General features: G+C 43.5%; 1 protein-coding gene across 1 annotated transcript in view; it reads right to left on the bottom strand.

Moving 5' to 3' along the window:
- Nucleotides 1–1582: 1582 nt before the first annotated feature.
- Nucleotides 1583–12900, bottom strand: part of spred2b (sprouty related EVH1 domain containing 2b) — a 29967-nt gene continuing 18649 nt past the window's right edge. The window contains exons 2-6 of the mRNA XM_026941706.3: nucleotides 10904–11081; nucleotides 10545–10713; nucleotides 9932–9996; nucleotides 4950–5111; nucleotides 1583–4571 (exon numbers count right to left, since the gene is read on the bottom strand). Coding sequence (XP_026797507.1) covers nucleotides 3918–4571; nucleotides 4950–5111; nucleotides 9932–9996; nucleotides 10545–10713; nucleotides 10904–11081 — 1228 coding nt within the window. The 3' untranslated portion in view covers nucleotides 1583–3917. The remainder of the gene's footprint in view (nucleotides 4572–4949; nucleotides 5112–9931; nucleotides 9997–10544; nucleotides 10714–10903; nucleotides 11082–12900) is intronic.

Below are 12900 nucleotides of genomic sequence, written 5' to 3'. Positions count from 1 at the left end.
GGGGCTGTATAGAGGCTGTTTTGTGTGGCAAGGTCAGTTATGGATGTGTGGCCAGACTGGGGAGACTGGAAACCTTGCAGTCCCTCTCTCTTCCTCCGTGCACATGCAGTGCCTCCCACCATGCCCACTGGCAGCCAGAGATGGGGTTGATAAAGCAGCTTTTGGCTTGGCTTCTGCTGACCAGTGTGGGAAAGCGACGGCTCCTCCCAATCTAGGCAGAGGATATGGGGGCCAGCAAGTGTTATCTGTGCACAATAACATCCTGGTACGTGTTGCTTACCACAGTGTTCCCTTCCAGTAAAGCAGGACACAAGAAAGAGGCACTCCGATGGAGGAAGTACATCATCAGACGTTAGCTCGAGGACAGTTAGTGATGCAAACTGAATTTGAATCTGTGTACATGACAGAAATACCAGTTATGAGTTCATTCTTATAGGCAAGCAACAACATCCAGAGCTAAAGTGAACTCAAACTGATATAAGCGTTAAAACACTGATGGCTGAATGAAAGAAAAAACAAAAACCCAAAAAGAAACCCAAATAAAATGGCTCAGAGCAGGTATCCCAGAGTCTTTAAGAGAAAAGAGCACCAGGTTATAGGTGCATGTATTCAGACAGTGACCTCTGGTCTGAAGTAGCCAGATGGTGCAGCAGCAGCAGGGTCTGAATGAACACAGCACAACATCCGCTACAGGATGTAAACAACAGGTGGAGAAGCAGTCCAAACAGGCAAACAGGAAGCAAATTCAGACAGCTGTCTTACACTCCCACCAGACAGGAAATGTGGGGCCGAATCTTTAGGTTGTGCTTGATGTGTTTCTTTCCAAAGCATTGTAGTCTGAAATACAAAAAAAAAAAAAAAAAAAAAAAAATCACAAAACAAACCAACAAATAGCATCTTGCTGGGTTTTGCAGCCATTTCTGTATGTCCTGTGTCTACTTGACGGCACAAGCGCTTATAAAACACATAACAAGGGCTGCTATAGACATGTAGTGGGCAGACTTTTTTTTTTTTTTTAAAAACAACCAAGAAAAAGGGAGGGGAAAAAAAAAAGCCTAAAGGAAAAGAAGCATCTGGGCCACGTTGTTCAGCTCTCCCTAAGATGGGAGCAGGAAGGCTTTCAGCAGAGGTAAAGAACAGCTTTATTTCAAGAAGCAGGAAAATGAAAAAAGTGAACTCATTATGAGAAAATACGTCGTAAATGTTTGCACATGTGGAGTTTGATGCTATTTGCAGTCATCAAGTTGCATAGCAGGCCAAGCCTTTGGGGACATTCTTCCCTCTTCCAATCTCCCACCCGATAATCATCCATGTGCTTTTTCAGAAACATCCTGAAAAAATAGCTTAATGTCCTCTCTGTATTTCACATGGCCAGACTGAGGTATGGGTCTGAGAAAGACGCATGTACATCAGTAACACACCACACAATTCATACATCTACTTCATCCTGAAGGCCACCGTGCTTGTAAGCATGGCTCAGATTATGCTTATTTCTCTATTATAGGTTATGCAAGGACAAGCAGCTCGCCTGTAAACTGTGACGGCATTGGTGACAAGCAGCATGAACACAGGACAGAGCCAATAAGTGAATTTCTGTTTTATTTTTATTGGGAGCTAGGACACACATGTAGAACTACTTACTGGCCAGGCCACACTTCTGGTAGTTCTGACATGATCTACCTGTATTTACAAAGTACTTTCTTTCTTTTGTCCTCTCAAAAGCAAAGAGCTTCATTGAACATACAAGTTAGAAACAATAAAAAAAAATAGAAATAAAAATGTACATCATACACTTGATATAGTTTTTTTTTTTTTTTTTGCTTTTTACAGAGGTAAAAATTCTTATTGTAAAAAACAAAACTAATCAATACAATAGGGTTTATTTAATCTTTCTTTTAGTATACAAGGAGACAGATTAACAATATGCTTCAGGCACTTTTTAAACATGTAAAATGTGTGTAGTAGCAAGACTGCACTGTGACAGATGTACAGACTTCTTTTTTTTGTTTTGTTTTGTTTTAAACCACAGGTATCCCGGGCTCTTAGTGAAGAGGATGATGTTTATTCAGTATTGCCAAAGCTGATGGAGAGCCAAAAAGGATGTGCTGTGGATGAAGGATACAGTGACACTCCTCCCTAACCTCCCATGTACTGACAGACATTCTACATTTTCAGTGAGACACAGCTGTGTTTGTAATGTACTAATATGACTGTAGCTCCCATGAGCAGGGTGAATGTTATGGTTTAAACACAGACATTAGTAATAGCCATGTACATTCAAAGACCGAATCGTGCACATACAGCTTTACTAGCTAAACCAGATAGTATTTCTTCATTGCATGATTTTTATGAACAGTGACTGAATGATTGCAATGTCATTCACGGGTTGGAGCAGGATATAATGTCTGAGACAGACTATACACACGTACCAGAGCTGCCTCACAGATTGTACGATGCCATTTATCCCTACTATGTCCTTCTACACTTTAAACACATTCTCTTAATTAAAAAAAGGCTCATTTGATGTGATCATATTTGATATATTACAAAAATATTCTTCACTTTCTCTTGATTTAAAACAACTCACAAAGATGCGTCTGTCTTATGAGTAAACGTCGTGGCAGACACAATGAAATTGCCATCACTTTTTTTTTTTAACCAAAATTAAGGCTTTGAGAAACATCAGAGATCATTTTGGCAAATGTCCCTCTAATAGGTGTCCTGTTCTTTTAGTTTTCCTATAGAGCAGGATCAGTTTTGAAAACGAGAAAAAGAAAAAAAATTTTCCACTAATTTTAAAGTGTTAAAAGCCACATGTCGGAGTGGGGAAACAGATACTCGTCATGCATTTCACTCCAAGCATAATATACACTGTTCCAACTGGGCTCCTTCTACTCTCTCATATGACCAGGCTTCTAGTTCAAAAGCCAAACTCTATGTCCATATTTCCTTCTCCCTTTGGCTGGTGATTCAATTGACTAAGAAAATAAATATGACAAAAAACCCAATAAACAATCTTTGGATATCAATTATGGTCATTTAAAAGAGCTCCTTATCCACTATTCTAATCAACAGAAAGCAAAAAGTCCACAAATGTGGTTGTGGATATAATAATCAATTTTAAACATATACATATGAGTATACAGTATTTACATATACTCACACTGCAGCTTATGTAAAATTTGGCTTAAATACAATAACAACAATACTATGCTGTAATACAATGTTCTCATTCCTTTACAACACACATGCAGGCTTCTGCACTATTACACGCACACACACACACACACGCACGCACGCAGTCCCAATCAAGCGCGCACTGTGAACCTCACTACAGGTTTAGTGTCTCAAGCTAATCTCACTGTTATTATTTAGTAAGTTTTGAGGGTTTCAGATAGATTACACCTCAGTTAGCTGGCCATGGCAAACAAACCCAAAATCAAACAACTGATTCTGCAATCGAGTGCACGCACAATTAAAAATAAAGAATTCAAGTTCTTGAAACTAAAAATCAGTGTAAAAATATAAAGTACCTGCATAAGTAATGCTTAACAAGTTGGCTCCAAAAGGGCCACCTGAAAAAAAACAAGAGCCATTTTTTTCACCAGGAACTGAAGAGAACGTCCAGAAAATGAGAAAAGGAAACATACACAGGAACGCACATACACACACGCACGCACACATTTATATAATATAATATATATTCATATTTATATAAAAAAGAAAAAATATTCAAGCCAGTTAAATGCACCATTTTTGTTCTTTTTGTCTGTCTGGAGTAGGAATTGAGACAGACTAAAAAGGAAACTGAAAAGACACGATGAACTTTCTTCCTGCCTCCTGTTGCCTTCCTCAATGCCGCCATTTATCTGGGTGCGTTCAGTATGTGATATATTGGGCGGGATCAGTGTCAGGGGTCATGCAGCGGCCTTGTGCTTCCCACCACAGCAGCCACAGGCCACGGCACATCGGTGACAGGCGTGCAGCGGCGGGTAGCAGCAGAGGCAGGGAGCGAGCAGTGCAAGGCCGAGTAGGGCAAGCCAGCGCAGGCAGAAACGTTCGTCGGCCGTGTCGCATGAGCAGGGATCAGAGTAATCGCCCTCCGGATCCGACATGCAGTGGTAGAGCAGGCTATCTGCACACCACATGCAGCTGAAGCGTCGGATGCACACACGGGCCGGGTCTGGAGCATCAGGGCAGCGGCCTCGGCCATTCTCCTCATGCCGGAAATAAACGCCGCAGTAGACGCAATGTCGCCGCTCACCCAAACCCTCTTCCTCATCCTCCTTGTGTTTGAAGCTGATTGGCTGAGAAACCACAGCTCCGCCCCCGGAGCCTCGGCGAGGGCCCTTGCTCAGCTCTGACCCCGGTGCATACGGATAGCTGTAGTCATGCTTGGCTGGTGCATCGCCCTTGGCGAAGTGCACGTAAGAGTCGAGACCCTGAGCACGCGCTGCTGCATGCCGGTAGTCCTCATAGCCTGAGAGCCAAGCACGCTCACGTGGGTTTATACGCACAACCTCCTCCTCTTCATCTAGGAAGCTGACACGCCGTGCCAACCTGGGTGCTGCCTGCAGGACAGACACAGCAATTAAAATTTTAAAATGCACATGTGCTGACTAAAGTCAAGTCAAAATCAGAAAACTTTCAGAAAGTGGGGAAAACATGATGCAACATAAGAACACAGTATGCAAGCAAAATGAAATAAATGTACAAAGAGCACAATAAAAGTCTGAGCACTACAACAGGTATAAAGTATTTGAAGACTGTAGCCCTTATGCAGGCTCATAAGTCAAATGAAAAAAGAGGGGTCTAAAGATACATACATATGTCTTAGATAAGCCAAAGTCAAATGTGTACGAGAAGTGTATCTGATCTGTCTAAACACCACCATATCCATTTGCCAGATATGTGTTTATTAAGTTTTCTGCCTCAGTGCTGTCACCCACCTGGTCCAGAAAGTAGCGCTCTGAGGTCCTGTACTGCTCATGGAAGTGACCCAGAATGTAGTGATGGTGATGCCGGTGTGGTTCATAGAAGGTGGAGGTGGTCAGTGGCTGCATGGCCTGCTCCTTTTTCTGGGATGAGTTGGACGAGCTGTCAGTGGCGGTCTGTGGCACAGAGGGGGTGGGGGGAGGTCCAATCAAAAATACAGCTTAATGATCAGATAAGTTCAGAGCAAAGTAAAGGGTGAGGTGTAAATACAGAAATCAAAGCAGCATGAGGAAAAAGATGTGTGGTCCAGTGTTCCAAGGCAAGATAAGACACCAAAAAGGCAGGTGCTGTGCTGCCTAAGTTTAGTTTTCCATGATCTCATGGGCTACACTGTTCTGTAGCTATTCACAATACACTACACAAACACATACACACACATCATTGTAGTGAAACAGACATGGCTCAACTTCAGTATGCAATTTACAAGAAAAAAAAAAAAAAAAACCCTTAGGCCACAAGATTTGTAAAAACTTCTCTGAAGTCTCCCTGTTATTAGAGAAGCTCTAAATGAATACAGGCTGCTCAATTTTTGGCCATCACACACGAAACCCAGAGCTCTAGCCGATGACATCACCAGGCAGAGATCTATGGAGGCAAATACTTACTATAGGCAGCTCTTTTTCTGAAGGAGGAAAAAGGGCCTCTGAAACAAATTAACTTTCAAGAGCTCCATTAATGTGACCACATAAAGTGATTACACTAAATCACGACCAAGGGAAAAAGTTACTAATTATGCATACTTTGCCCAGCCAGCTTCCTGAAAGATGAAGGCATGTGCTGTAACACCATGTATGTGTTACTGTGCACACTCAAGAGTGTGTGTTATGAAGTCAAGCAGAAGGGAAGTGAGGGTGGATTTGTGCAGCAACGCAGCAGCCACGCTCACTGCCAGGTAGGAGTAAAAGAGAGGCCCCAAAACACAGCCCTGTTTCAACTTGTCTGAGAGTCAATGGACATGGGCCTCTCCCTCCCTCATTTCCTCCCTCCCTTTTCAGCCTGGCCACAGGTCTCACATCCAACATGTGAACAGCAATGCAGCCCTTTTTCTCCCAGGCTGCTCTCCAATGAAAACTTCGGCGCGCTTGCAAGACACAAAACATAAGAGTGGTGCAGACAGCCAGCTGCCTGTGGAGAGAGAGAGACAGACAGGCAGACAGACAGACAGACAGGCAGACAGACAGAAAGGCAGGCGGACAGACAAGCTGGCCGGATGAGACACAGCCCGAATCATTAGTGGCTGAGATTCTGGATGTGTGGCTTCCTTTTTGGCTGCATTGCTTGCGTCCACCACTACCGCCTCCAAAACCACCACCTGCCAGGTGAAGCGTCTGTGTGCGCAAACACAGCTTCCTGAACACTGCATACAGCCAAATGCACTCCTACACAAATATTAGACTTGAGTAAAATATTGGTGAGGTATTAATGAAGTATATTGTTCATCAGCCTACATGCACATAGACCTCAGCACTGAGTAAATATAACTGCTCACAAAACTGTAGCCAGTGAAAAGGGCTTTGTAATCTCCCTTTTTAGGACCAACTCACTCAAAGAGTTCACAGACAGCAGGCTTAAAATAAGATCAGCTCAGGACAAGAGAAAGGGTTGCTGAAGTTCCACTCAAACTGAACTTTTCCTTTTTCCATGTGTGTCTGAATATGAACAGAAGCGTTTGTACTGGGCTCTCTCTCCAGGTTCCAACCCAAAGCCTCGACCGAGCCGGCCTGGTCCATGCTTCCCCTCCATGTTCACATAAAGCCCTCAGAACTGTGGGCCAAAAATAATACAGGCGTCCCTCACAGCATTGCCAAGAGCCTGAGCCAACATGATTTAAAAATATGCTTAGAAGGATAGCTGGACCAGGCCTGCTAGAGATAATTGAAAACACAGACCCTTTCGAATGTTTACAAGGCAGGCCCGAAAGCGCCAGGCCCAAGCTCCCAGCCCAAGAGGGAGAGGATGGAGAGCTCGAAACTGAGTGGGAACAAAACAAAGTAGGAGAGAGAGAGAGGACAGAGGGAAAGCAGACGCAGCAAATTTAACCAAAACGATTAACCTCTTTTTAAAAAATCAGTCATCTTATCAAAGGGCTCTAAAGTTAGTGGTGTGGTAGAGATAAAGAGGGACTTCAAAAGGCACATGTGGCTTGACTCCAATTCAAAGGCATACCTTCCTAGCAAGCACAGCAAATACAGCAGTCTTAATGATTTGCAATCAGTGGCGCAGTGGGGGAGGACAGCGAGATAATGAGTGGGGGAGACAGAGCTGGGCAGGGGCCAACACATTTGGGGGACTGCAGACCTTTGGGTAATTTCACAAATTAGCCTCTCTTCATTAAGTCTAAGAGTCAGAGTGGCGAACCCTACAGCACCAAACCACACCAGAGCACATCATCTAAACTCTGACCAGCATGAGCACCACCACATGAGACATTCTGTGACCCTATAAGTCATAGTAGGGGCAAAAACACTTTGTAAGACAAAATCATACCAGAGACTCTTAGAGGAGCAGAGAAATAAAAGAAAAAACATCTGTTGTGTCTGATGCCTCAAAAAAGAATCAGAGGCTATGAAAGTGTAGAAAATGGCAATTATACATATAGTCTTTTTATTCGTGTACTCGAGCAAAAAGTCTCATACTTTATAAGTCTCAAACCACTTAGATTGAAAAGCATTTAGTGTAAATGTACCTGCTTGTCTAGTGTGATTTGTCCTGAGTACCATCACCTAAAAAAGACAGATGATCAACCCAGGGGGAAGAATGGGTACAAGAGGGAGGAATGAAGGGACTCCTCAAATTTAAGAAAGAAAAAAAAAAAACACTGATTCCATCCCTTTTCTCCTCCCTCTCTCCAGGACTGTTAGTCCTTCATATCCCACTTCCTTTGTGTGTCCTCCAGGGCCCTGGCTGTGAGCTCCCTAAACAGTGAGGCCCTTCTCTCGCCTGGGCTTTGCTGTTGTAGCACAGGAAGTTGTCAATCACACCCTCCCCCTTCCCCTTCCCCACCCCCTTCCCCACCCCCTTCCCCAGTCAACAGGCAGCCAGAGTCAGAGACACAGCCTTTTTCTCAAACAGTCGTGTGTTTACTGACCCAACCTGAATCACTCTGTGTGCAGCAATGGAACTTGCATATATAACCCACAAACACACCTCAATTCAACACTTAGAAGGTGAAAACTTGGAAAATAAAACATGTTAACATGTTTTTTTATTGTGGTTTAATATTGTGCTTATCTTTCTGTGGCATATTATCGCTCTATACTGCGACACCACAAGTTTCAGACTCTGACTCAGATGTTTCAGTGTTCCAAAGCATGGATCATGTCTCCTGATAAAACACACATCTGTCCTATACACCATAGCAACACAATGTACCATCCACCAAACATCTACAAGCACCACCTTTGTGTGTGACAATGTTGATTCTACAGGACTGACCTGTCACACATTTTTTGAAAGAGAGGAGTTGTAAACAGTGTGTGAGGTGGATTGGCTTGCTCAACCGCTGAGTGCACTGCAGGTGACTCATGCAGCGTTGGTCTTTTCTCTCTTTTTCTCCTGCATGGGACGTTAATGTTATGGCTGATGCAACAGAACCATGCGAGGCACGTGTACACGCCCCCACCCTGGCTAAAAGCGCACAGGTTACACTGACTAAAAGAATGAAGGACTTCTGCTCTGCTTCTAAGGAAATACAATACATAATCAATTCTCAAGGCCAGTGTTGTTCCAGTATGAGTGGCAAGACTTCTACAAAGTGTGTGTGTCTATGTGTGTGTATTTAAGTGACACACCCTGTTAACTGGAAGCAGTTCAACAGTCTCTGAATGACTCCTCTGCCCCGTTCTGAATGAACTAAAATAGTCAGGGGTTAAGTATAGGTTAGCTCAGGAGAAATAATTTGGGAGGAATGCACACCCAGGACCACCCCCCCACCCCCCCATACACAATCTTTTGGAGCTGTAAATCTGGAACAGCATTTCCCAACAGCAATATTTGGAAAGGTCATGCGTAGCCCCAAATGCACCAGTGCAGCTTGGTGCAGCCTTGCTACAGACCATTATCTGCTCCCAACTCAAGAAAAAAAGAAAGCTTCTTAATAAAGCTGATACAAAATTGCAAGTGATTTGAGCATATTGCAACAACTGCCTACCCCCTTCCCCAACCACATGGTTCCGATTCAAGAGAATTGTCCTGAATGCATAAATTCCTGGAAATGGAAAGGACTGTGGATTGAGTTTCCCTTAAAGTTTGGGGTGCCTGGCTGAGCCATTGACTCGTTTTGGCTCAAAAGTGAGACAGACAGCAAGGGAAAGAGGAGCCGTGAGGTTTCCCCTGCACCCTCCACCTCCCTCTCCCGCCACCCTGGGCTGCAGTAAATCAGGATGGCAGTTAGCTAGAAGGCAGCTGCTAATGATAGTTTTACAGAGGGGAGCAGGAAGTCACCTCCTGACCCCGCCTGCTGCTCCTTGTCTACCATGACTGGTACCAAAATGGGAACAGAAAAGCAAATTCTAAAAAAGCAAAGCAAAACCAAAAACTACAGGAAACCTGCCCCGTGTTCCGCTACCATCCCACCATCTCCGCTGAAACAAAGGGCCACCTTTCCCGCTGCAGCCTCTGCAGGGTAAAAATATCACAAGGACCCAGCCTTTTCTGGGATGTTTCACAAACAAAAAGACAATAAAAAAAAACAGGAAAAAACAGCTGGAGGGAAGTGGACTTGTGTGAACTATGTGGGTGAGAATGTTAAAGTTAACCTTGCAATCTCTCTGGTTCACTTAAAGCACACACAAACAATCTGATTACAACATACTAACAAATTACAGTGGAATGCATTCATATTGTTGAACTGTTTTTTTAATATGAGCAGGACAAAGGATGTGCTTTCATACTGGAACTGGCAAACTGTGTGGTTTGAGAGGTAAAAGTGGCTTACTGTGAAAACATCGTCGTCTCCTAGTTCAGCTTCATTCTGGAGTGTTGAAGAGGAAGTTGTGGAACCTAAAATACAACACACACACACAAAAGAGACATGACCGGACAGAACCTCACATATCCTGTCTGTTAGAGGCGGTAAGTGAGGGTGGGGGATGGAAAGACAGCGGAAGAGAGAATGCACACAAAGGGACAAACTGAGAGCGAGAGAGAGCGAGAGAGAGCGAGAGAGAGAGAGAGAGAGAGGGTGAAACACACAACTGATCATGTGACTGATCGCTGAAGGATGAAATCCAACTCTGAGTGACCATTCCAGTGCAGATCTCTGAGGCCTGTATCACGTTCAACATGCGGCTTGGAAGCAATATAGAATCGTGTGTGTGAAACGGTCACTATCGGGCCCTGGTCTAATACTGAATGCTGTCCCTTCTCTTCCTTTCAAACACACCTGCTTCAGCTAGTTAAAATGATCAGTTATCGTGTGAGTAGTTAAGGCGGGTGTGTAGTAGTAGCAACAAAAGCTTAGCCTCCCCACTTTTGTAAATTGCACTGAAACCTGCTGTCGTTAGAAAGGTAAGAATGGCTAAGCTGTGTTTTTACTCTCACCACGCTACCTTCTGTTATGTCCTCCAGGGCTTTCCGTACCCCTCGGTCAAAAGCGCGGGCATCAGCAGGACTCTGGAACGTGAGGCCACACTTTTTGTTGTCAACCTTCCAGTGATGAAACGTGGGCGTGGCCTTGGTGTAGATAAGATCTTTCCTCACAAAGCATTCCAGGACCACCTGGCAGACAAAACAACACCACCCATCACCAACATCCTACCAGCATGTTAGCACTGTAATAATGATGTAGCAAAGTGCACAAAGACCAGTCACACTTCAGTGGGCAATGGAAATGATGAAGCTGTGCATATAGCATGAGGCATAGTTCTGGTGTACTGAACCCAGTGAAACAACGGATTCGGGTTTCTACCTGCTTGTCTTTGAGGCGCTCTCCATGGATGAGGAAGTCGCTGTGGCCGCTCAGCTCAGCGGGTGCCACCTTGCAGACACCGACTCGGCTGAGCCCTCCACCCTCCTGTGCTAACCAACCCCCACTCGAGTCATCCCGGGTCATTACCACCGCTTTGACGCGTACGATGTAACTGTCACTGAGAATAAAAAGAGAGATAGAGAGAAAGAGGGAGAAAGAAACAGTTGGGTCTTAGTAAATAGTACCAACAGTAACCCAAGGCTTCTGCTATAATCTTAAAGATACTTTACCATAGAACTTTAGTAACGAAACAAAGAAAAATTGCTAACACTTTACACTCTTGTAACTCACATTACTTAGCGCTTAAATTAACATGAACAAACCATGTACTTTAGCAATAATACACCAGAAATTAACAAAGTAACTAACACTTATATGTTCATACCATCAATGAGGAAAATTAAACCAACAATGACCAATATGGAGCAACACCTTGTGTATGAGGTTGTTAAATGGCAAAATACCAAACTGAGGCTGAAAAGCAATTCCAGTATTTATACCTGGAGACCATTAAGTTCAGTAAGTTCAGTAAGTAAGGAATGTGCTGTAATGTAAGTTTTGTAATTTATGTGAACTTTATATTTAGTCATGGATTGAATAAACATTAGTCATTTCATAAGCATTTACACATAGGTGCATTAATACGTGTAAACTTGTCAACATTGCTTAATGCTGGCGTTCATGGTTTATTAATGTTAACTAATGTAAGTTACTGTAAAGCATTATCAAAAATCCCTCTTTAGGAAATAATGAAGATTATGCAAATCCATTTCACCATGACCTCTACCAGATGAAGAGTTGGAATGGTATATTACTCTCCCCAAGCATGTGAGCAGGGCAAACTGTGCACCCACTTGTATTCATCCAGAACTTTGCACAAAACAAAACAGAGCAACTGTGTTATGTCGTGCATACCAATGAGGCAATCAAGTATCAACACAGACAGCATGTTAGTTTGAGTAACTAACTCAGTGAGTGGAAACGCTACTCGTGGCCACGAGACAATAACACAGAAGGAAGAAAATAGCTCCCTTTGACGTATTTGCACAGAAACTAGTCAAATAGCTCGGATGCAGTTTACTTTTACATTCACTCGACTTAGCAATGCAAACAGCTCAGTGAGTCTTCTCTCCTATTCTTCCTCTGTAATGCTTAGCAAGCCAAGAGTCAGCCTTATATGGTAATCTAAGTCAATGTGTTCAATAATTAACTAGAGTGAGAGAGGGGAGAGAAAGTGAAGGAGAGAGACGGACAAAGAATGGAAGAAATGACAGGAAGGAGGTAAGGCCCGTCTGAATACTACTGGCTCACTCAGAGATGACTCAGAATGATCAACCAGTCAATTATTCTTTCAAAGATGACTAAAATGACTAGTGGTCAACTAGTGGTAGTACTATACACTCATCTAACACTTTGTTAGGAACACCTGTACACCTACCCATTCATGCAATTATCTAACCAGCCAATCATGTGGCAGCAGTGCAGTGCATAAAACCATGCAGATACGGGCCACCAGGTTCAGGTAATGTTCACATCAACCATCAGAATGGGGAAAATATGTGATCTCTGTGATTTTGACTGTGGCATGATTGTTAGTGCCAGATGGGCTGGTTTGAGTATTTCTGTAACTGCTGATCTCCTGGGATTTTCACACACAACAGCCTTTGGAGTTTACTCTGAATGGTGCAATAAAGAAAAAAACATCCAATGAGCAGCAGTTCTGCGGAGAGAAACACCTTGTTGATGAGAAAGGTCATTAGAGAATGGCCAGACTGGTTCGAGCTGACAGAAAGGCTACAGTATCTCAGATAACCACTCTGTACAACTGTGGTTAGCAGAAAAGCATCTCAGAATCTACATGTCAAACCTTGAGGTAGATGGGCTACAACAGCAGAAGACCATGCCTGGTTCCACTTCTGTCAGCCAAAAACAGAAAG

The sequence above is a fragment of the Pangasianodon hypophthalmus genome, chromosome 3 (genome assembly GCF_027358585.1).
Source record: "Pangasianodon hypophthalmus isolate fPanHyp1 chromosome 3, fPanHyp1.pri, whole genome shotgun sequence".
Classification (NCBI taxonomy): domain Eukaryota; kingdom Metazoa; phylum Chordata; class Actinopteri; order Siluriformes; family Pangasiidae; genus Pangasianodon; species Pangasianodon hypophthalmus.
This window is presented reverse-complemented; position numbering and strand designations above follow the sequence as displayed.